The sequence below is a fragment of the Setaria viridis genome, chromosome 2, assembly GCF_005286985.2.
Source record: "Setaria viridis chromosome 2, Setaria_viridis_v4.0, whole genome shotgun sequence".
NCBI classification, from domain to species: Eukaryota; Viridiplantae; Streptophyta; class Magnoliopsida; order Poales; family Poaceae; genus Setaria; species Setaria viridis.
This window is the reverse complement of record NC_048264.2, coordinates 39830740-39855270: the sequence shown is the minus strand read 5'-3', so window position 1 is coordinate 39855270 and position 24531 is coordinate 39830740. Positions and strand designations below refer to the sequence as shown.

Below are 24531 nucleotides of genomic sequence, written 5' to 3'. Positions count from 1 at the left end.
AAATTATACGATTAAATTAAGGAAACTACGTAGGCCCTCCACCATCACCTGCCATACATGGCAATGATCATATCCATATTCCTTTTGGTACCATGGTAAAAAAAATATTCTTAGTTTGCTAAGAACGTATACGTATCTATACAAGTATTTTTTTTAATTTTCTAGCTATCTATTTACTTTCCAAACTTTAGGAACCATTTGTCGCTTGAAAAGAACATGGTATTTATGAGTTCAATACGTACTAGAGTAAAAAATTACATGGGAAGATAAAAATTATCACATATTGAGCAGCGCTGGTGCATGTTGCTTGTATGCTACTTGCACTTAGAAACGAATCCACATCTACTAATGCATGCACACTATTTAAGATAACAGCAATGTTTGCTAATAAGTCGGACTATGTGTATATTTTTCTCTAGCAAATCTTTTGCTTAAATAAAAAGGTAGAAATTTAATGAGTATTTTAGTTGAAGGAAATAATTAAGTCAAAATTTTTGTTTTCTAGCAAATGTGTAGACATCCAATAAGCCTAATAAAAAATTAGTGATAGAAATAAAAAAAAATACCATGAGTTTAAAAAACACAATTGATTTTACCGTAGCAACGCAGAATCATGGTTTTGCTGCGATCATTTGACAAACTATATGAAGAATTAACAATGATTTTTTGGTTATGAAGACTGCACTACCTCGAACAGCCCTTTATATTTCCAAAAGGAGTTGGAAAATTTGATTCCACTGAGTGTTCCATTCCAATGTTCTCCCTTCGGTTATATTAAATTGTTTCAGTGTTTGACCCATTCCCTTAATCTTGCCTGAATATTGTCTTAGTAAATATTATGCTAGCTAAATGGCTAGCGACTTTGGTATCATCGAAGAGGAACTCAACTACTCGTCGAGCGTAACCTCGGTACCCCTCGTGTTTACGTGACATGTCAAACTCCTCGGATGCATGCATGGTTGACCGGTTATTAAGTCATTCCCCAACAGCATCGGCGGCAAGTGGCATCCATGGTATGAGATCAGTAGCCCAGCCGAACGCACGTCGCCGTCAACGGAATGCTCCGACGAAACCAACCAACCGACACCCACCATTCCTAGTATAAATAGAGCACTTGCGCCTCCAGCTTGTCTAAAGCACCAAGACGCAAGCATCCCAAGCTCGCACTCATCTTACTAGCCCTAAGCACGCTAGAGCCCAGGAGCCACAGAGAGAGCGAGCAAGCTTACCAGGTTAACTGATCGATCGGTGTCGTCGACGTCCATGGGGAGCGCTCCAGCAGCCACCGCCGGCGAGATCAGGCGTGCGCAGCGCGCCGATGGACCGGCTGCCGTGCTCGCCATTGGCACGGCGAACCCGCCAACGTCCATGACTCAGGACGAGTACCCCGACTACTACTTCCGCGTCACCAACAGCGAGCATCTCACCGACCTCAAGGCCAAGCTCACCAGGATCTGTAAGCAACCATGCAGCTCGTTTCCTTCCATTTTGCTTCGTCTTCTTTCAGATTATCGGAACAAATATGAATGCGCGGCTATATATTTCAGGCAAGAAGTCGGGCATCAAGCAGCGCTTCATGCACCTCAACGAGGAGCTCCTCGCCGCCAACCCGGACTTCACCGACCGCACGCTGCCGTCCCTCGACGCCCGCGTGGACATCGCCTCCGCTGCCGTCCCGGAGCTAGCCGCGGCCGCGGCCGCCAAGGCCATCGCGGAATGGGGACGCCCGGCCACCGAGATCACCCACCTCATCTTCAGCACCTACTCCGGCGCTCGGGCCCCAAGCGCCGACCGCCGGCTCGCGTCGCTCCTGGGCCTCAGCCCCGCGGTCTCCCGAACCATGCTCAACCTCCACGGCTGCTACGGCGGGGGCAGGTCGCTCCAGCTCGCCAAGGAGCTCGCCGAGAACAACCGCGGCGCGCGCGTCCTCGTGGCGTGCTCCGAGATCACGCTCATCGCCTTCTACGGCCCGGAGGGAGGCTGCCCGGACAACATCCTTGGCCAGGCTCTGTTCGGTGACGGCGCCGGCGCCGTCATCATCGGCGCCGACCCCGTCGGCCCCGTGGAGCGGCCCCTGTTCGAGATGGCCTTCGCCTCGCAGACCACGATACCGGGAACCGAGGATGACATCTCCATGGAGATCAACAAAGGCGGCATGGAATACCACATCTCCAACAAGGTGCCACGGCTGCTTGGGTGCAATGTTGAACGCTGCCTGATCGACGCGTTCGGCGCGCTTGGCGTCAGTGCCAAGTGGAACGACCTTTTCTGGGCCATCCACCCCGGCGGCCGTGCGATCCTGGATCACATCGAGGGAGTGCTCGGCCTGGACGACGGGAAGCTGGCGGCGAGCCGGCACGTGCTGAGCGAGTTCGGCAACATGAGCGGCACGACGGTGATCTTCGTGCTCGATGAGCTGCGTCGTCGTAGGGCGACCAAGCAGGAAGGGGTAGAAGCACCGGAGTGGGGAGTAATGATGGCGTTCGGGCCAGGAATCACAATCGAGACCATGGTGCTGCACGCCCCTGCCAGCCTCGACGAAAATTAGCAATGCAAACATCAAGAGAAGTGCAACTTCTACGGAGTATACAACCCACTAAAAAACATCAACTGAAGTATCGAGTTGGTCCTGATATAAACCCTCCCTAAGAGTGTATTGTGTTTTTTAATTTCTCAATAATAAGTCCATATGTGGATCTAGTGTTACATTAATTTCCTATATTTTTTTCTTAGTTCATTTTTTTGTGATGTTTGTATTTCATAGACATTTCGATACTAATAAACTTCGCGGGGCAGCACACTTGTGGGTGCATGTATGTTGTGTATGACTGTATAATGTATATCATCCTTTTGTCAAAAAACAAACATAAAATTATAAAGCATAAGATTAATTTTTTCAATGGTAGCTTCATTTTTTTTAAAATTTGATACTTTCTATAGATAAGCCAATTCAAAAGCTGTGCCAAACCGATATATAGCCCTGTACCTCGCGAGTTTTCCCCAAGCTACAGTAGCCACAGGCGATTTCGAAGGCGGCTTCGTCTTCCCCCCGTCGATCCGCCGGGCCTCCTCCCCTCCGGCGGCCCTCTGGGCGGCGGAGCGGGTAGGGGAGCCCGGCACCTTAGCGGGAGGGCCCTGTATAGCTGTAGATGTAGGTCTACTAGCTCGTATTTACCGGCGATGGCGTGCGGATCGTCGTCTATGGTCATCTTTCTCCTGTGCCTCTTCGGCGGCGGCGGCGGCGTCATCCCCGGTGAGCAGGGAGCGAGGTTAGTTGACCTCTACCTTTTAGCGTACGGGGTAGAGTTGTGGTCTGTCCCCTTGTTGGGGTCTTTGTCTGGTTGGCTGGCGGCCTCGTCGTCGGCCGTCCTGGACTCCTGCTCCGGCGTGTTGGCGTCGGGTGCGGTTCCTCCATCGTCCATGGTGCGAAGTTCGCCGACGTTCGTTCAGTGGATGAAGATGCGTCCCAGCGGGTCTGAGGCGCTGGATCTTGCGGCTTACCAAAAGTTTGGAGTCTCCGGCGATGGTGATGGGTGGATTTGGCTCCGGTCTGGTTCCCAGGCGGAGCAGTTCATCGGAGAAGAGGATGAGGACGTCTATGTAATTTCTTCTTCTTTAAGGGTCCTTTATGTAAAAGGGGGATGTACTAGATGTACCGTGCTTCATTAATATAATCTACCCTGTTTCGCAAAAAAAAAAAACTGTGCCAAACCGGGTCTCGGTTAATGTGTACTAGTTCTTTAAGATTTAGTTGGTGTTTCAGTTCAAGATTTCAATGTAATTCTTCTGTGCAATGCTCCAGATCAATACTATAATGGATAATAAAACACTTTCCCGTTTGTTTAATCACTTGTCTAACTTTTTTCATCGTGATTTCACAATGTCTAACTCTGAACGGAGCTGTGTCATACAATAAAACCCTGATGTCTCCAGGTTACAAAAGAGTTCATACATACTACATTCATAATATTTACAGCATGTACACAAGGTATATGGTTATACAGTTCTAACATGAATTCCGTCAACCACAGTCCACAGTCCATGATCCCAAGGATTTGCACAAATATGAGCGGTTGGGCACATCTGCTCTGCAGCATCAAGTCAAAGAGATTTGTACTTTTCGATGAGATGGGATGCGTGTAAACGTGAGGTCGGAGTGATGGTGCACCCCAGGTTCCGGAGGTAGGATATCTGCATTTGGATGCACAGGGACCAAGAGTTCAGTTTCGTCTGATAAGAGAGAGGGATGGAGGGAGAGCTTCAAAATGCCCAGGTTCCGGAGAGAGCTTGAAAATGAACAGGCAGCATGAAGAGCACTGACGGACAGATGAACAGAGAGTTAGCTGACCTGCTTGGCTGTGGGTTCCGACGAACCCATGGAATTCTCTATCCTCTGCTTTTGGAAATGTTCCTGAAACAAAAACACAAACTGACATAAGTCACAAAAAGGTCTCCCGAAGAACAGATAAACGACTCCACTTTCGTAGCAAAGGTGCCTCCTTAATATTAAGAATGCAAGATATTTGTGATGGCCCAAAATCTTGCCTGTCTTTCTCTCGTTAATTGGCTACGCTTCTCAATAGGAATCTGTTCCCACTTGATAACCTGAATTTCACATTATTGCATTATTTATTTTATTTATTATAAGGAAAACAAACAGGATTGTCAAGGTGTAATACTGAGAATAATAACTAAACTCACATATTGTGCGTAACCAAATGCTTCATCACCACTTAGGAATGACTTCAGCTTTCGCAAGACATCCTGGATAAGAACTCATCAGTTTTTTTTCCCCAGGTTAAGCTCTCGAATGCAAGAGGGAACTTTTGTGTAAACAAAATGTACACATTAATTAGCTACGTGATCTTTTACTATTACAGAAGATTACAAACAACAGTGCCAGCAAGAACACAACAAACAACGACAAAGAACAGATTAATTGATAGGAGAATTAATAAGTCAGGTGATGTTTTGAGATGGGAAAGAGGACAAGAAGTCACCTTGCGCTTGTACCCTTTACCCCGTAGGCGTTCATCAATCACAAAACTGATCTGAAAAGTCAAGCATACATCCAACATGAAATAGCCATATAGGGGGCACTGGCAATCGCAAAGCTTCAGAGTTTCAATGTCACAAACTTGCAATTGCAATAAAAAAATCTTGCAATCGCAAAACTGCAACAATGGAAGGCATCACAGAATCCTAGCCTGCTGATAGCTAACAGCCTAACCTCATTCAGTTCTCCCCCAGATGTTCATGTACAATGAAGAATACAGTACCTTATCAAGCAATCTATTTGGATTTTGAAATGCCTGCTTCTTGCCCCAATGATGAAATATATGTGAGACTACCGATCTATCATCAATGTCAAACCTATAAACAGATTAATGAATCAAGTGAAGCGAGGGAACAAATGTAAAGTAATGTAGCAAAGCTAGCTCTGCATGAATGTGATGAATCTGTTATTCAGGAACTGAAATGATTGTGCAAAGGAGAAATAACTTCTTTAGGCACTAGAAAACTCCAACTACCCACAGGCAAAGTTAAAAATGAAATATCAGATAACATAAAGATGATTTACCTTCTCAAGAAATCATTAGCAAGGCATGACTGAGCCAGTTCTGGACAAGGCGAAGTTTCGTTCTGTTCCATAATAGGCTTTCCAATTGATGTATCCCCTTCCGGACCATCAAAAGGAACATTCCCTGAAGGCTGTTCTGGAATTTTTCTGAGAGTCTCCTCGCCCTGCAAGTTAACAAAAGAAAAAACTGTGAAGAATTATGTACATATAAGATACAACATGAGTATGACTGATGATGAAAGAAGTAAACAAATAGGCTTGTATGGGGATTTTTAACAGTAAGGAACAGAGGATAATTTGAACTCAGGAAAGTCCTTTGGCTAGGGATGAAAGTGAGTGAAATATCCCTATTGACTCATCCTAGTTATTTTAGTTACCAATTATATGTACAAATAATTAGGTGGAAATTGAGTGGCATGGGTTTTTGGTCGACCCACTTGCATTCTTACCTTAGCCATCAATAAAATAAGGAAATATGTTACTCATATAGGAAAGGAGTAGACATAGTAAAACTAGATCCCAATGTATTGCTCACCTGCACCTCTAGAAGGTGAACAGGAATTTCCCTGAGGAAACGTGAAGGTTGCAGAAGCTGTAAACAAATAGAGTAAGTCAGAAAAATGATATTGCTTAAACATAAGCATCAATACACAATAACCTGCCTGACGATTAGAGTCAACTGTAACATGCAAAATGTACAACTTTTTCCGAGCTCGTGTCATCGCAACGTAGAATAGCCTTCTCTCCTCCTGAAAATTTTGAACAATTCACCAAGTATGTACATTAAGGACATACATGTGATTATTTTTTGAACAAACCTCTAGTGTGCTTCCAGCTTCTTTCACAGTGCCATTGTACTCATGCAACAAAGGAATTTCCGAATCATTTGCCTGTATGAAGAAGGATTTAACATCAAAAATACCTTCTTGACAAATTCACATAGTTTTTTTCTCTCAAGTATGTAGGAGAGCTGCGCATCATTGCATTAAGATAAATTAGCATAGTTGCTGATACTATCAGTATACATGAAACAGACATTTATTATGATAAAGCCATAAATTAGTGCATTGTTATTTGAACTCATCATTGACCTTCAATACTTTGCTGTGTGTCACCAAATTATGGGGAAAAATTGTTAGCATTCTATCAGTTCTGTTGGTACATTTTCCCTGTACATGTGATTACTTTGCCACACACTGTTTGGAAAAAAAACTCTGCCAAGCCCATCTAGACTCCAGCTTAGGCCTCCTCCAACAATAACACCCCAGCTAGCTCATAGGAATCCAACTCATCATTTTGCTTACTTGAAAGAGAGAAGATGAGGAGAGAAGGTGTACTATCTCTTCTTCAAGAGCTAGCTCAGAAAAAAAGTAGGCTCCACGCTTTGTTGATGAGAGAGATTGTAAACCCAAGATGCTTTGAACAATGTGCTATTAGACAAACCATTGGAGGTGTAATCTTTTTGCTATCTCTTGTATGAGATGGACAAGCTAAGAGCTAATGCACTAGCTCAACCATTGGAGGCAGCCTTCGCACATAATCACCACTAGACCCGTAGACCGTCTAGGTGGCTGCCTTGCCTGCCTGTCTAATACTACATATGTGACAAAGTATTGGTATTTTTATGTAAGCTCCTCCTAAAGAGTGAAGAAAATACCTGCACAATGAACACAACATCCCACTCCAAACCTTTTGACTGCAAATTGAAAAGGAAATATCATCATTTATCGTAGCATCACAGGATTACCTAATGACACAGCAAAACAATACTAATTGATATCAAGAGATCAATAACCTGATGAATAGTTGTTAATGTGATCGAATTCTTATTTTCCTCCTTTCGAGATCGAAAATTTTCAGTTTCCCTCAAAGATATATAATCAATAAAAGCTTGAAGTGTAGAAGCACAGCCTTTCTCCTCGGTCTTGCTACTCTCCATTGTACTAGAAAAATGTGTTGACAAGAAGTCAGACACATCATCCATTAAAAACTGAAGAACCTGCACTGATCCAACAAAAGCTGATGTCACTTCTTGTGTATGCCACATCCAGAATGATTTAAAATAATTTCTCCAACCTAATATTTTCTGAAACATAAATGTATAAAATAAGTGCACAATAGGGTTTGAACTTACTGATCTGATATCACTATCTTCATTTAACAATTTGCCATTGTCAACATCAACAACTGCACGTTTTTCAAGGAGATATTTCTGCCAAAGAAATGGAATAAAAAATTTAGCAGAGATTGGATAAAAAAACAGATGCAAATATTTAACAAAGATTAGCAGTGGTAAGCTAAAACTGCCTCAAGGTTTGGTAGGACAAGAAGACAAGCAATGTTGAGCATCTCCTGATATTCAGACTGCACAATATTCCGAAACAATGTTTGCAACAGGTAGAAACAATGTTTGCAGTGAAATTTTAAAATCTCCAACAATTGGCCATTTTCATGGGAGATGCACCCCACATAGGAGGAAGTTCTGAACAGCTTTGTTGCCAAGGAGAGGGAACTCAAATTCATGATTCATGACCTCAATTACCAACAACATTCTATCCATGAATAGGCTACACAGATGTCCCCATTGGTACAAGGATATTCATGACAAGTTTATTGTCAACCCAAAAATAATATGTAGGTCTATTGCATAACTTTGTATTTTGTACAGCATAAATAATTTACACTAGGTGCCTGGCATGATTGATTGTAGACCAAGTTTCAAACTATGCATGGTAAACAATAATGTCACAATGACCGAATCCAACATTATGGTGATATGGTTTAGAATGACAAGCTAGTAAACGTGCATGGTGCTTTGCTAGATGATTGATTCCTCCAATCGTTTAGCGTTTTATGATAGGGTCCATCCTGCCTAGGGATGACCAGGAAATCTTGATGGGTTCCAATCTTGGTTTTTAGTCCACAGGCACACTACCAGGAGTCTAGGACTAAAGTTCTGCCCATGCAAATGTAGTCCAACAACTTGTTCTCTTGTTTGTTAGTTCACCAAGGCATGCATTCTTTTTCATTTTATTTGGGCCCTGTTTGTTTGAGCTTATCTGAGAATCGATTGTCTGAGAATCTGCTGTAGAGAGAATCTGCTAGCTGGATAAGCTGGGAGTTTGGCAACCCTGATTAATTGTAGCTGATTATATGTTCTGAGTGTAAAATGACCTGTATACCCCTATGACTGATGTAGCTCATTTGATTCATGAGTGCATGACTAGCTGGATAAGCAGGGAGTTTGGCAACCCTGATTATTTGTAGCTGATTATCTGTTTGAGTGTAAAATGACCTGTAGACCCCTATGACTGATGATAGCTCATTTGATTCATGAGTGCATGATTTTGACAATATTTTTGAAGTTTGTGAAACACAAATTTTAATAAAATAATTACTAATACATTCCAAGTCATTGAACTACATTCCAAGTCATCGAACTACATTCCAAGTCATTGAACTACATTCCAAGTCATTGAACTAGCCAAGTCATCCCAAATCATTGAAGTACCAATTAGTTCAACAAATAATCACCCATGCGAACCCTAGCGCCAGAGAGGGAGGAACGGGAGGGAGAGCGAGGGTATCAGGGGAAAAATCAGGAAGATTACTCATACCGCGGGGGGCTAAGCGCGGTGCGATCCTAGGCATGTCGCAGTGGGGGAAGGGGCATCGCGGCGCGGTAACGCGCGGCCGCCGCGGCCCGTTCTGCGGGATTCTCACGGTTGGCTGCCGCACCGCGACCGCAACACCAAAACAAACAGGACCTTGGTCTCATGGGCAAAAAGGCATTACCCAATGATGACAGGAATGGGTGGAAAGCCATGCCCAAATTGCCATCTAAACCCTGCTTCACTGAACTTCTATTGTTGTACCGCAGAATGATCTCATGATTTCATTACATGAATTAAATTATTACATCATGAAGTCGTGAACTAACTGCACATATAAACTAACAGGGATAAGCTATTTACTGTTTTAAAAAAGAACTTTTCCTTTAAAGGCATTTATTTCTGTCCCAACAATTCACAGATCATAAATGAAAGTGAGAAAACACTACACTAAAGGTGCAGATCATTGAATACATTGCAACAAGTTAGCTGTACCTGAGGTAGCATGTCTCCTGCAGAGGAAATGATGACTGAAACTGATTGTTCCTGTAACATTCAAATTTTTAAAAAAAATTATAGCTCCTGAAGAACTAACAAAAAGATAATATGAACCTTTTAAACAATACAAGCATATTTTAGGGAAATAAAGTACTACTATAACCATTGATAATTGCTCAACTTTTGTACGCCCTCCGATCCCAAATACAAGTCCATTTGGACTTGGGTCTTGGGCACAAGAATTAAGGTAAAGAGGTACAGTAACCCTATTGCCCATCAATTATTGCTAGAGTTAAGATAGCTGGCAAGTTTACTGCAATTATTAGGGTGCATTAAAGGATGGGGCACACATGAAAGATTGAAACAAAATGTTGCATTGGAGTCGTTATGGACTAATATTTGCTGCATTCGGAAGAAGGCTAAATGGACATATATTTCGGATCAAACAGAATAAGATTTTTTTTTCTCAAGAACTCAAATTTGTGATCTAAGTCTACTTTCTAATTTTTATAGATGTTTATTTTCTTTATGAATCATTTTTCCTTTTACTTAATATGTGTGGATTTAGTAACACTGTAGGTACAAATGCCCCATACCCTCTCAACAAGTTTTGATAGGCTATCCAAGGTCGATAAAACCTTACGTCCTTGAGTAATCTGGGCCCTACAGTCAACAAAATGAGACAATCATAATAAAGTCGTACTGCACTCAATCCTTGAGCATGGAAATAACATCAATAACAATAGCTCGTAAAGAAGAAAGGTGGTAAGACTAGCATCAAAATGGGAATTGGTCAATGGTTGTACTCAAATGGGAGGCAGTTCAGCAGTTGGGCTGCTCAAAGCACACGCAACATGCATATCAGCATACACAATAATCATCCCCGTATAATAATGAGAGCATGCATACATGGTTCTTTTTTCATTAACAGGTTTCATTTCAAAGAACAATTAATTTTAATTAAAAGAAAAATGAATATAATGGCTCCCCCCCCCCAAAAAAAAAAAAACTATATGCTAGATGTGCAAGTTCGATTCTTGTAATGCATGCATCTCACGATTGCTGTCAAGCAGCTAGCAACCATTTGTCACTCCTTGAGCAGAAAGAGAGAAAAATAAAAAAGTGTGTATAAGGATCATCAGATAGAAAAATAACACAATTGGCAGTGAAATTATGATGTTTGAGAACAGTAAGTAAACAAGGAAAAGAGAACAACCTTTTGAAGGTACCAGAGACCTTTGCACTGAAGATGTCAGTAGCAGCGGATATAAAACTACACTTTCTAGCCAGTGAAATCTTTTCAACATGATCTATAATCTGAAAGTTAGAAAGCACCGAAAATTTATCAAATTTATGCAGATTGACACACCAAAGGGTACAAAATTAGAAGAATTAAATTGGGTAAAAGTTGAACCTTCTTCTTTTCTTCTTTGTCACTAGGTAAAAGGGCCTTGAAGGCTTGACGCCATGGGCCATCGTCACAGCCAGGTAATGTGGTTCGAAGTATTGCCATGATAGCTTTGATCACCTAGAATAATTGCATGGCAAAGCACCAACATTGTCACATAATTGATAGTATGCAGAGGATTATTGCCGTCTTTGGATTCACAGGTTTGTTACGTAATTATTAAATAATAGTGAAATAACAAGTACTGTTGCTTCCCTACCCATATATTAAAATGAAAAGATGAGATAAGCTTAGGATTTGTTAATGAAAAAAATGCCAAGCTCAGGCCAGCCATCTTTTCAAGACAAACGGTAAGGCAAACAAAAAAAATAATATGCAATAAATTCTGGAACAATAGAGAAACAATAGCTATGTGACTATTTCTTACAGCAATCCAGTCAATACAAGTATATAGATATAATGTATCAGTATTTTGTGTCAAGAACTAAAAATAACATATGAACATGTAAATTGTTCGAGGAAGTTCTTTGCATTCCTTACAAGATAAATAAAGGTCGCTAATTCGGAAAGCATATGAAATTTGCAAGCTTTTGAAAATGTTACTGGCACCAAGGACTATAAAATTGATAGCTATGAAGGAAAGACAGAAAACCATGAGAAATTTCTACTCTGCAATGAATGTCCGAAGTAAACTAAATTCAGATACCTTCTTTCTGTAGAAAGCAACACCATGGACATTAAAGGGAATTTTTCTGTTGCGGAATGCCACTTGGAACGCTTTTCCAGTTATCTATGTAGGAGAAAATTAGGTCGCAACTCGCAAGCATAACCAAAATATACTCCAAAATCAAAATAGATTACAAAAAACTTTCAACCTGTCTTCGGTACAGGACAGCAATGTTGCCAAAGTTACAGCTGTCAGCTGAAGTAGACGTAGTTTCAATAATTTTGTCAATAACAAATGCACATTGAGAATCTTCACTGTGGCACTCCTTCACAGTGATCTATGCAAAGTTAAAGATTATATAAGTAAATAAAAAAGGTGATGCAATAACAAATGGTAACAAATAAGGATACCTTACAACCAGAAGGGTTATCAGTCTCAACAAGCTTATGATGATGCCGTTTAGTGTTGTTGTGAATTAGAGCGGTTGCTGCTTCAACAATTGCACGTGTGGAGCGGTAGTTCTTGCTCAACCTGATCTGCAGTCATTGGCATATCAAGCTACTTAATAGAAAAAAACAGGACTAAGATAACTTGAAAGTTCCCATGCAGAAAATGGCACAACCCTGTTACCTCTTTGTGATTTGGGAAATCTCTACGAAATGAATCGAAGCCAGATACATCAGCACCATTGAAACTGAAGATGGACTAACATAAGACAAGACAAAGTAATTCAGAAACCAAAAGTTATAGGATGTTAGATGTATATCAAATTTGTGTACCTGATCCTCATCACCAACAATAGTTATGTGATTGTGGGAAGCTAGAATCTTCAGAAGACAGTATTGCATAGCACTGGTATCCTGAAACTCATCAACTACTACTGCCTGCCACATATCCTGGCACTCTTTGTATACTGCACAGGCAAGGAACACACCCTTTTAATCAACAAGTCATCAAAGTAAATGATGTTCTGACATTTGAACTGAAACTATCAAACTACCTTCAGGAAACTTCGTGAGAAGAGTTATGGATGAGTTTATAAAATCATGGTAATCAAGAGCATTACAAGATATTAATATTTCATTGTAATGCCGAAGAACAGAAGCCTACACAAAAAAAAATGCAGGCAAACGTCAATTTGGTCATCAAAATGAAGTATGAAAAAATGAATTACACAAAGTAGGAGAGCTTACTCCTGTCAAGTCACCCTTCTTTTCATACTCCTCTGGAGTTCTTCCTGAAGCTTTTGCCTTTAAAGAAAGGTGGAAAGATACGATAAAAACAAAATGCAACTACCATAAAGGTTAAAATGGCAACAAAACAGGCCACATTGTGGATGTCAAATTTATTTTTCCTGAAAACCCCTAGAGACAACTGCTTCCAGACAGACCACATTGATTGGTTTGATCCACAAGGCTCCAGTGTGGTAGACATTCTAATAGCAAGCCCAACAGCATAGACCAATATGTTCCACGATGAATAGTGCACAATATGAAGCTCCACACCATGACTATAATTCAAGCACATGAAGTGAACAGCTTATGTTCAGGATATAGCTAAATATGGTCCACAATTAAGGATGTCATCCTAACTACAGTTTCTTTTACTGTTTCTGAGAAACTTGGAGTGATCCATTACTGCATTTGGCTTTCTATGCCTCCAGAACAATATCTTGGAAGCACACTAAAGTTCCTTTAATATTTTTGGCTGTGCATTTGTGGCAGCAAGGTGGAAATTAGCCGACAGAACCTTACTGCGCAACTTTAAAAAAAGGTATAACAGTAAGAAAATGTGAGTGTGACTGCCTAGTCCCTTTGATAAACTCCTATGTAACAGTGCAAAGAGAGCATTGGAAACAAATATTTCTGATGAAATCATCAAAAGTAGAAGGCACCTGTGCAATAAACTTCTGCCACTTCTTAGCTTTGTCCTTGAAAGAACCTTTTATGTCCCCTTCATACTGTTTAGTTGATTCTTCAGCACCACTTCTTTTGTCATTTTCCAATAAACGCTCCGCTTCGATAACGGCTCTTCGTTGTTGTCCATGTCCATAGATTATGAATTCAGATGTGCGGCCTAGCCTTCAAATGGCCATAAAGGAAAAAATGAAAAATATTAAATAATGTGTACATAATCCAAGTGTTCAAGTAGCTGCAAAGTGAGTAAGCTTGATAAACTGTAAGGAAGAGCAAGGTATTAAAAAGAGAGCATAAAGAAGAAACAAGATCGTGACATTAGATAGTGTTATATACTGAGACATTGGAGTGCACAGTTATCTACTATAAGCAGTTTGATAAATCTTCAAACTGATCATGATCATCTTTGTATCTCGAACTTTTGATTGATTATCATCCCAATTGAAAACCAATCTAAGTTAATCTTGATAAGAATAGTTTACATTGTTTGCAGTTTTTTTTTTGTGCAAGCTCCATTCCATCCGGTAACTTTCATATTTATCCAACGCAAGTTTTGTACATCAGTGATTTCATTAATAATATGAGGTAATTCAGTTGGTTGAGCAGAAGCGTACAGAAATCTGTTGTACTATAAAGTATACTACAACCAGAAAAGACATACTTTTCAGCATGTGTCCTGCAAAGCTGCAAGCAGAATGAGTGAAATGTGCTTATTGCAATCTCCTTGGCAACTGCCTTTCCCACCACTTTCCCTATCCGATCCCTCATTTCTGAGGCAGCAGCTGTGGTGAATGTCATAGCGAGAATGTTTGATGGTGGAATTCCCTAGTCATGAGAAGGAGATTTACGGTTATGTGAGTTTAGAATGTCATTACATATTACTTATATAGTGATTATATCAGACAATAACCATACCTCTTTGAGCAGTGTGAGCACCCTACCAACCATTGTGGAAGTCTTTGGGTCATGCCAGTTACAGGGGGGTTAGTATATACCAAAGCATGGAACTAGTCACAAGATTGTAGGAGTTCCAACAGGTTCAATACAGTTCAGTTAAACTTAAATGGCGCATTTTGCAAAATCCAAAACATAATAATATATGTGAATCACCCACAGACACAACACATGCAACCATTTTAGAGAGATCAAAAGAAGATGCAGACAAAAAAAACCATGGTTGTCAGTTCATCTACAATCATTTTATCGTTTGGAAGAATAAAGCCCAGGCGATGTAGTTTAGTACTTATTTGGTATAATTTTGTCACAGTGAATCACACAATCTGGGTTTTGGTAACATTTCAAATCAGTGTTTACTTTGCTTATTTACTTGTAGCAGCTACATGAACAAAAGGTATGGATTTTTTTTTTACATTTGTGTTGTGTATTACTCTTGATCTGTTAAAATGATTCTGTAAACATGTCAAACCATGCATAAAATTTACCTCGACAGAGCAAAGCAACTGAAACAATTGGACACAGTTGAACTTTATAATCAAAGAATATATATTGAAATTAGGGTAATCAAGTGGTGGCAAGAGTTAAACTATATTTCATATATCTATAATATTGAATGCTAAGAAAATATAATAAATACACTCTGAATACACGAAAGATAAAATGACAAGTATGTATACCTTTCCACTTCCTGGACCAGCAACAATCATTAGTGGAACAGCCACATCACTACATGCAGCCTCCCTCTGCCTATCGTTCAAGGAGTGCAAATATTCATAGTACTTTTTTGGAGCACACCCTTCATCACCCTCTATTTCTAGTTCCATATATTGCATCTCCTCATTGCCCTTGGCAGCAGAAATGTCAGGATGCCCCTCATGGATGGTGGCATCAACCTCCCCATAGAATGCATCAGCAAGCTAAACATATCCGAAGAGAAAATGAATCAAATGAACTCAGTTAGAAACTTGATTCCAAACCAAACCTACTCAATTCAATTTCTAGTTATACTGATCCTCTTCCTCAGTCCTAGACACAGGAAACAAGAACTGCCTGATGTCCTACAAGTCTACAACTATTCATCATTTCATTCTATGAGGTTAAGAAAAAAATATGTACCTCTTCGGGCCCCATTGCAATGGAAATTACTGGAGAAACTGAAGCATCACCACATAATGCTATCAAGTCATCTTTTTCCTCCATCTCCATCATAGCCTCCTGACACTTGTGCTCCTCGCTAATGGCATTGATCTTCCAGAATGAATCTTCAAACTGAATTCATCTCAAAAGAAATTGAACACATAAATTTTCTTACAAATCAAGCACCTCAACCAAATCTGAGTAGCATTTCAAAAGATAATGGATCCCAAATTCTCCACATTCATTTCCCTATCTTCCCCTGCCATATATCAATAAACATGAATTTTGTTATGCTTCACAGGTTTTTCCTGACTCCCGTTTCAGTTAAAGAAACAAGACTTTAAGGAAGTTACTCCAGTGCACTCTCATATTTAAAGGATGTTCCCCAAATCTAAAACAATTCAATGCACTGTACAAAAACTTCCCAATTTTTCTCTACTGACACTGATCCATGGAACCAGAAACAAGCCTTATGAACAAAAAATACTCTCATACCTCCCCACCCTCCGCTGTGATGGAAATAACAGGAGGAAGTGAAGCATCACCACAGGACAGCACCAAGCTCTCCTCCTCCTCCTCCTCTTTCTCCTCCTCCTGCTGTTGCTGCTGCTGCACCGGCTCCTCCTTCACCCCTTCCTGGCTCTTTGCATCAGAATGGGCATCAAACTCCTCACAGACGGCATTCACCTCCTCCCAGAATGCATCCTCCAGCTGAATTCCACCCACAATAGGGAGCAATAATGTGAGTTCATTTTCAAAAATTGAAACTAACAGCATACAGATATTCCCATTCCAAAGCGAACCCCATTTCAACAAACATTCAAACAACAACTGCCCCCCAATGTCTCAGCTCTCCGCATTCCCTTAAAATCTAAACAACTCCGCATTCGTAAATGAAATGCACCCCCACGATCCGTAACCCCATTTCCAGGCGCATCATGAAACCAAAGACGTACCGTTGCTACCTCTGCTCCGGCGTCGTCAATCATCGCCGCCACCGCGGCAAGCGGCCCTTCACTCGTCCCCTTATCCTCCTCCACCAGCTTCTTCTCCTTCTCCTCCTTCCTGGCCGTGGATCGCGCGTGCTCCTCGCAGATGGCGTCCACCTCCCGCAAGAATGCCTCGTCCATGTCATCGTCGTCGGCCAGAAGGAACCCGCACGGCCTAGGCGCCTTCGGGAGGGGAGTGGCGTACCCGTACCCGCTTGTCTCCCCGCCGCCCCGCTGCTCCAGCGCGTTGCCGGTGACGTCCGCGAGCGGCCGGCGCGGAGGCGGGCATGGGGATGGCGATTGCAGTGGGCGCTTGCAGGGGAGGAGTGGGGAGGAGTTGGGAGCGCCGCGCGGGTGGAGGTGGTGAGGGGAGGCATTCTCCTTCCAGCGGGACATGGTCGCCGGCCGCCGCCGCCGAGGGTTTGGATGGGGAAGCGGGCGGGTGGGCGGGCACGGGTCGTTTTCGACCTTTTTGAAAGAGGAAGGAGGGGGTTTCAAATGGACTCACATCAAATTTGTCGATTTTGCTCCAATATTTGAATTTTCAAACATTAACATTTTTTGCTGAAAGTCTTAAAAGGAAGTAGCGGCTGTCGTGAAAAGAAATTTTAAAAAATGCCGTTGTCCAAATGGATCATGGATGGCAAAGGGTAATCTCTGGTATTATATTTGATAGTTTAAATTCAGACATCATAACATATAGCGGTAGTTTGTCCAAATGTAGCTATGCATTAGCTTTTGGTATGAAAAAATGTGGAAGGCCAACCGAGATAGAGATGGTACACATCCTGAAGTATGGAAATAGCAGGAATAAGTGAAGCATCGCCGCAGTACACACATCTATGGAGAGCCTTTTGACCAGTTTTGGGGAGCATTGTGTTTGGGCCTGTTTAGTTGCCCGATTTTGGACAACCAAAATCACTGCGCCAGCACTGTAGCATACTGTAGCGTTTCGTTTGTATTTGTAAATTATTGTCCAAATATTGACTAATTAGGCTCAAAAGATTCGTCTCGCAAAGTACAACCAAATTGTGCAATTATCGTTTGTATTTGTGAATTATTGTCCAAATATTGACTAATTAGGCTCAAAAGATTCGTCTCGTAAAGTACAACCAAATTGTGCAATAAGTTTTTGATTTCGTCTACGTTCAGTACAATAAGTTTTTGATTTCGTCTACGTTCAGTACTCCATTTCGTCTACGTTAAGTACTCCATGCATGTACCGTAAGTTTGATGTGATCGAGAATCTTCTTTTTGCATAGTGCCAAAGTTGGAATTTTGAGGTAACTAAACAAGGCCTTTAAGATTTATGGAGAGCGTTCTAACCAGCTCTAGGGATCATGTTGTGAAAGATTATGTCAAAGACCTACGTATCAGTCTTACACTAATGTAACTCAGCGTGTTAAAGAATGCCCTTTCTAATAAAAAAAATACATGTAGGATATCAACATGGTCTATATCCTTGTCAAGAATCTAAAAGGTCAAAAAGTTTGACCGCTAACCAATTCCAAAAGAGGGCAAATTATATTCTAGACAGAAGGGTATAAGAACAAAATGAGTTGTTTGTGGCCATTCCGCACAAGTAACAGAAACAAATGTACAATATCTTCCCAAAACACAGGAGCAGATATATGCATATTGACAAACTCTCTGTTGCAAGACCAAAACACGGCAACTCCTTGCCATCGGTAATCTTTGCCACTCCATGTACAATTAATAAGAACCAGGAGAAATTGCTTTATATCACACCACTCCCGCACAAAGAAATTTAAACCCATCTGTACCTCAGGATGGCACATGTGATGGGTGCTAATTTGGTTAGATTTACTGATTCTCCGAAGCTACAAGACCCTGTAATCAGTACCACAGACGAGCTTTCTAAAGTCCAGGAATTGATTCAAGGTTGTACTTCTCTGATGTCGGCAGTCCGTTATCTACACCTGGCTGGGTTCTTGATTGCTCCAGAGCATTCAGTGTCTGAAGGTACGAGTGCGAGGTGTTGCGATTGGGGGGAGGGGGGCTCGGGTTGCTGATCTTGCTTGCCAGGAAGCGCCGGATGAGGCCTCTGAGGAATGGAGCCATAGTGTCCGGCTCGTACTCCAGAAAGTACATGATTCCTCCCATGCACATGCAGAAGAGAGCCACCTGCAAAGGTTGCCACGTTACTGTTTTTGAAATATGAAAGGTTGGCAGTTGCTGGGTCGGTTGATCCAGGATGCTATGAGGCTACACAGGAAAACTGAAAGATTTACAAAGAGAAAACATCTAGCTACAAGATATACTTCAAGGTACCAGCATCAAAACTTCCCAATCTTAACTTTATACTGTCAAACAGCATATGTCCAAAAAAAACACTACCATGCCAAAGTAAACACCACCATGCCCAAAAAAAAAACAAAAAAAAAACAGTCAGCTCAGAGTTATCACTCGGAGTCTGGTGAGTGCATTATGCCAAAATAATTCGGACATTAAGGTCCAACTGGCTTCTAAAAATCAATCCACCAGCAACTGCGGAATTTGCACTCACTTTATGTATGATTTGCATCATTGAATAAGATTTTATCACATTTAATTGTACCACTTCCTTATTTTTTATGGGAAAAAAAGTTAACACCAAACTGTGAGAATTTAAAAACCCACCAAGGTGATCAATAAGTAACTGTAAAGCAACAACCACACCATTCTGCCACTACATCCAGTTAACATCTGATTGGATCTTGCCTTACTGGATACCAGAGGAACTATTACCGGACAACTAGTTGAATCAATACCTTTGTCGCTATCTAAAATTACTAGCCTAAAAAAGTGTCTTATCCGCCCTTTGTGAATTGCACAGATTTTAAAACATAAACCAAGGGCAGATTACAAGTTACATCTAACTCTGCCTTGTGATGCTTTAAAACTTGTGCACGCTCCCTATAGGAGAGATGGAGAAATGAAACATTAGTTGGCACATAGCCAAGGAGCACAATGGCCATAACAGCTTTGAACAAGGTTATGTATTGTAAGATCCTTTGCAGCCATAACAGCAAACAACATAATGTGTTACTCCCTCCGTTCTGAATTGTAGGTCGTTTTGGCATTTTTAGATACATAGTTTTTACTATGTATCTAGATATAGTGTATATCTAGATGAATAGCAAAATATATGCACCTAGAAATGCCGAAACGATCTACAATTTGGGACAGAGGAAGTATATCACAAAAAATTGAAATTATTTTGAAAAAGGGGAAATGCTGTTCACTTTACCTCGTAGCTTACTTTGAACAAAATTAGATAACTAAAAAACAGAATGCAAGGAAGTGGGAGGGACCATATGCAAAATTACCTCAGCATTTTTAATATTTGGGAGCAGCTGGCGGTTGATCAATATATACCATAGAGAATCTCCAGCACGGGGAAGCACATAGAGGGCAAGCTCAGCCCTTCTAGCTTTCTTTTCCAAAAGAATTGAAAGACCTGACATCAAACCAGCAAACCAGTACACACTTTTGTGGTCTTTGTTTGCAACTTTTCGGTGCAAACATATAGCAGCCTACCAACATGCAAGAATGCTATCAGAATCATGAAATAGTTATGAGTGAAGTAATGTACTGCTGCTATGAAAAATTACCTGGAATAGAGTTACAAAAGCAGACAAAAAGGTGGTGGAGCGAACTGCACCCACAAGAGCACGCCAACAAGTTGCAGCCGGCGATTCCAGGAACTAGTGTTTTTTATTTTTAAAAAAATCATGAGTTAGCTCACTGACATAAGGTGGATACACATCAGCAGAAAGAAAGACTATATACAACAAATGGCTACATTATACTAGGTTTTGTGGGTTGTTAGTGGTTGAGAAAATGATTTCATTGGCAGAATAAAATGATGCAAGATTATTGCGTGTAGCAAAATTCAAGCATGTTATGCAGGCACAGTAAAAAGATAGTGGCACAATATGACTTGATTTTATCTTGTCGACGCATAAGTTATATAGGAGAGAAAAATATTGTACGCAGATAATAGCAAGAACATATCAGGTTTCGGTAAAATAGCTGAATGTTAAAAAGAATAAAGAAATAGAATGGCTAGTGAATTACCTTTTGAAGACGTAGAACAACAAAGGGTACAAATGTCAATGAGAAATATAGAGGGAATGTTTTCTTGAATGTTGATGAAACAACATGAACATTTTGAGCCAAGCATGATGCTCTGTCAGGATGAATCACGGAACACGGAATAATGGATGGATTGGTTGTTAAATGCATCAAATCTGAATTCCTCTTGTTTGATAAATAGGCTGAGAGGGCATTTAGATCCACAGGACCACCTCTACAACATTCTCTAACAACCTTGTAGACAGGTTCCGCTACTGGTCCTGTCTTAAGGATGAATTCTTGGTACGACTTAGGTAAGCTTTCGGGCCTCATAACAAAAGCATACATAACCTGGAAACATAACACTGGTGATTACATAAGCCTTTTCCACCATAACAGAATTATATTCATATAAAAGCAAACTCTGTTAGGTAGCTACAGTTTGTTACCTGGGCAGATGCCAATGAAAAAAGCAATGCATCTCCATGTCTCCAATGGCTTCCCCAAAAGTGAAATTTGTTCTTAGATTTTGCAGAATTATATGCACACTGCAATTATTAAGTAGTAATAAATTAATATTTCCGGTATAATAGGTCATTTATCCAGTTTCGCCACATAAACAAGGAAACTGTTTAGTTGCCCCCTACCTGAGCGAGCCTTGCTAGAAGATATAGAGATAGAGTGCGCCTCCTACTTGAATCATCTAGTGCTAGTATGGCCAATCCTGCCACCGAACCTGCTAATATTCTGCTCCATCACGCCCTTCAGTTGAGTCATGAATATGATTTGAGGAAAAAATATACAAGGAAATAGTCTAATATGAACCTATTAGCGACTACCAGGTTAAGCACTGGTTAGACATAGACTTATTAACCAGGGATCTGTACTGAAATTTAGGCAAAGGAGTCAAAGCATATAGGTACTTACGTATTGTACGGTGTCTCCTTTTTCCTAAATCTCCTAAGGAAACATCGAAGTGCGTGATACGATCCAGTAAATCCTCCAAAAAGTAACCCAACCCTGCAAGCTTCCTCTCTTACTATAAGATCTTTCTCTGAAACCAGTTGCTGCAATTAAAATATTTATTTAAATTAGCATTTTTAATTGAAAAATGATGAAACATGAGTAAGGCGGACAGCAGAAGTGGGACAGTCTTTGTAAATAATGAATCAGTGAGAAAGGAAGACAGTCAGCAGTGGTGGGACAGTATTTGTGAATAATGAATCAGTGAGAAAGGCAGGCAGACAGACAGACAGTAGTGGTGGAAGTTTATTTGTTCGGATCAGAGGCGTGGGCAGCCTCAACGCAAATCAATGAATGGAAGGAAACATTCTGTAGGTATATCAGTCAAAGCAACCAATTCAGCTCTGGCATAGACTTACCACTAGAATATGCACTACAAATGCCACAACAGCTGCCTCAAATATTTTAACTTTTGCCAGTCTGTTACAGATAATTCTTCTAATATGCACTGAGAAAGAGACAGCTGTAACAGCAGCAGTAGCAGCAGCAGCAGCAGCAGCAGAATGTCAACATGAATCTGGCCTTTGCTCAATCCCTCCAACACATTTCCATCAGCTAAGCAAAATCGCCAATTCTACTCCAGTGAAACAACCAAACCAAGGACCATAACTTTGAAACTCCAATCCCAAGCTCCAACTAAATTCCCGCAATCGATTCATCTATCATCCCACTCAATCTAACTGCGCGGCGATGCGAAGTAATAGGTGCGGTTTGGACCGACGATGGGTACCTTGAGGTCGAGGAGCGAGCCAAAGGACCTGCGGCGCGCGAGCTTGAAGGCGCGGAGGAGGATGCCGATGCCGACGCGGACGCCGTAGGAGAGCAGGAAGCTCTGGCAGAGGTTCCCCGCGGCGTGCGCCGCGCACGACTCCCCCTCGTGGCCGCACCCCCAGTCCCCCTCCCGCTGCTCCTCCCCCTCCCCATCCCCATCCCCATCCCCCTTCCCCGAGCCGCCCTGGTGCCGGTGGAGCTCCTCGATGGCCTCGCGCAGCCGCTCCTCCGCCTCCAGCAGCCGCCGCGCCGCCGCCTCCGACACCGGCGGCTGCTGGTGCTGGTGCGCGGCCGCGCCCGCCGGCGTGGGTGGGGGCGGGGGAACCGCCGAGGGGCGCGGGCCCAGGGTGGGCTCCGCGCCGGCGGAGAGGTCGAACGACGGCGTCGAGAGGAACGGCATCGCCGGCGACCTGCCGCTTGGGCCGGACCGGGCTCGGACTCGGGGGCCTTCGGCGGGCGGGCGGGTCGCCCCTTCGCTTCGGAGGAGGTCGCTCGCCCGTGCTGTTTCTCCTTGCGTCGCGCTTTGGGAATTGGGACCTGGCTACTCGCGGTGGTTGGAGATGGTCAGATGGCTAACGATTGAGTCTTGACGGCTAATAATGGGTGGCGGGGTCGTGCGCGTTACGGAGACTGCACGCCGTGCCGGAACGGAAAGTGGTTACGCCGTGGGTACACCGTGCGCGTGCCGGAAGAAAGTCATTTACGGTGTTTGATACTAGTGCTAAACTTTAGCATTGTCATATTGGATGTTCGAATGCTAATTAGAAGGACTAAACATGGATTAATTATAAAACTAATTGCAGAACCCTATGCTAATTCGCGAGACGAAGTCTAATTAATCCATCATTAGCAAATGGTTACTGTAGCACCACATTATCAAATCATGGAGTAATTAGGCTTAATAGATTCGCCTCGCGAATTAGACTCCATCTATACAATTAATTTTGTAATTAGCCTATGTTTAATACTTTTAATTAGCATCTAAACATCTATCGTGACAGGTGTTTAACTTTAGTATGGGATATCCAAATACCCCTTAGTAGACGATAATTCAACTTACACCCCTCTCCCCGGGGGTTTCATCAAAAGAAAACGAAAAACAATCTGTCAGGATCAGTACTTTAGTGCTGAAGGTTCCGTTATGATCAAAATATTTGGCGGCAGCAAATGGACTAATCCTCGCTAACAAAACATGTCACGTACCAACTACCAATGGTCCTAGATGTGACTTAAAATTGGAAGTAGTTAAAATAAGGCCCGAGCTTCCCAACCGGTTTCATCACCAGCTTCTGACGAAATCCTTGCCAAAGGGGTGTGAGCAAAATAGCTCCGTGACGGAAGCCTCGCATTTCCTGCTCTTTGAAGCGAATCGATGAAGATGAAGGAAAAAAAAACGGCTCCTCGTGACTCCATCTCATCCACGGGGCCAAAGTCCCGGTTTGCCCCCTCCATGGTGGGGTCGGAGGACCCCGACGACGCAGGGGAGTAGGCGACCCGAAGGGTGCTGGTGACGTGGGGGATGAGGCGAGGTCGGAGAGTGCCGGCAGCGCGAGAGAGCAAGCGGGCTGGGAGGGCATCGCTGGCGCGGGGGAGGAGGCGGCGCCGTGGGGTGTCGCCGGTGTGGGGGAGGAGGTGGCACTGCAGGGCATCACTGGCATAGGGGATGAGGAGAGGCTGGAGGGCGCCGCTGCCGGCTGGAGGGAACCATTGGCGCGGGGGAGCATGCGAGGCAAGGCGACGAGCGGCGGTGTCTCGGGAGGCAAATGAATAAGAAAGAGGGAAGGGGAGAGGGAAAAAGGGAAGAAAAGAGAAAAGAAAAAAGAAAAAAAGAAAAGGGTATTATAGACATTTTACCCCTTTTGCCCGTTTTCAATATTTAGGAGAAGCTATTTTGCC

At 42.3% G+C, this 24531-nt stretch overlaps 3 protein-coding genes across 5 annotated transcripts; 1 reads left to right on the top strand and 2 right to left on the bottom strand.

The window, feature by feature from the left end:
* The first annotated feature begins 1150 nt into the window (after positions 1-1150).
* LOC117844783 (bisdemethoxycurcumin synthase) lies at positions 1151-2732 on the top strand. The gene is made up of 2 exons (XM_034725572.2): positions 1151-1456; positions 1548-2732. The coding sequence occupies exons 1-2, from the start codon at positions 1264-1266 to the stop codon at positions 2546-2548; spliced, it is 1194 nt and encodes a 397-aa protein (XP_034581463.1). The 5' UTR covers positions 1151-1263; the 3' UTR covers positions 2549-2732.
* Positions 2733-3815: 1083 nt separating this feature from the next.
* On the bottom strand, positions 3816-17221 carry LOC117844782 (ATP-dependent DNA helicase SRS2-like protein At4g25120). 3 transcript variants are annotated; one of them, XM_034725571.2, is made up of 31 exons: positions 16741-17221; positions 16271-16486; positions 15755-15907; positions 15316-15555; positions 14597-14638; positions 14343-14506; positions 13660-13846; positions 12959-13015; positions 12766-12871; positions 12545-12678; positions 12396-12470; positions 12176-12301; positions 11974-12102; positions 11805-11888; positions 11105-11218; positions 10907-11007; positions 10287-10353; positions 9688-9738; positions 7716-7793; positions 7377-7580; positions 7239-7277; positions 6400-6471; positions 6244-6330; positions 6117-6173; positions 5582-5745; positions 5280-5373; positions 5001-5051; positions 4702-4764; positions 4546-4605; positions 4349-4411; positions 3816-4191 (listed from the first exon to the last, which is right to left on the bottom strand). In XM_034725571.2, the coding sequence occupies exons 1-31, from the start codon at positions 17158-17160 to the stop codon at positions 4102-4104; spliced, it is 3588 nt and encodes a 1195-aa protein (XP_034581462.1). In that variant the 5' UTR covers positions 17161-17221; the 3' UTR covers positions 3816-4101. The 3 variants fall into 3 exon arrangements, 2 of the variants coding, with proteins under 2 accessions (XP_034581462.1, XP_034581461.1); XM_034725570.2 differs by having other exon boundaries at positions 16732-17220; XR_004637936.2 differs by lacking the exons at positions 3816-4191; positions 4349-4411; positions 5280-5373 and having other exon boundaries at positions 16732-17221.
* A 1087-nt stretch (positions 17222-18308) lies between these two features.
* On the bottom strand, positions 18309-23187 carry LOC117845466 (uncharacterized). The gene is made up of 8 exons (XM_034726514.2): positions 22595-23187; positions 21769-21908; positions 21489-21588; positions 21291-21389; positions 20845-21192; positions 20379-20471; positions 20094-20300; positions 18309-18909 (listed from the first exon to the last, which is right to left on the bottom strand). The coding sequence occupies exons 1-8, from the start codon at positions 23033-23035 to the stop codon at positions 18643-18645; spliced, it is 1695 nt and encodes a 564-aa protein (XP_034582405.1). The 5' UTR covers positions 23036-23187; the 3' UTR covers positions 18309-18642.
* Between the last annotated feature and the right edge of the window lie 1344 nt (positions 23188-24531).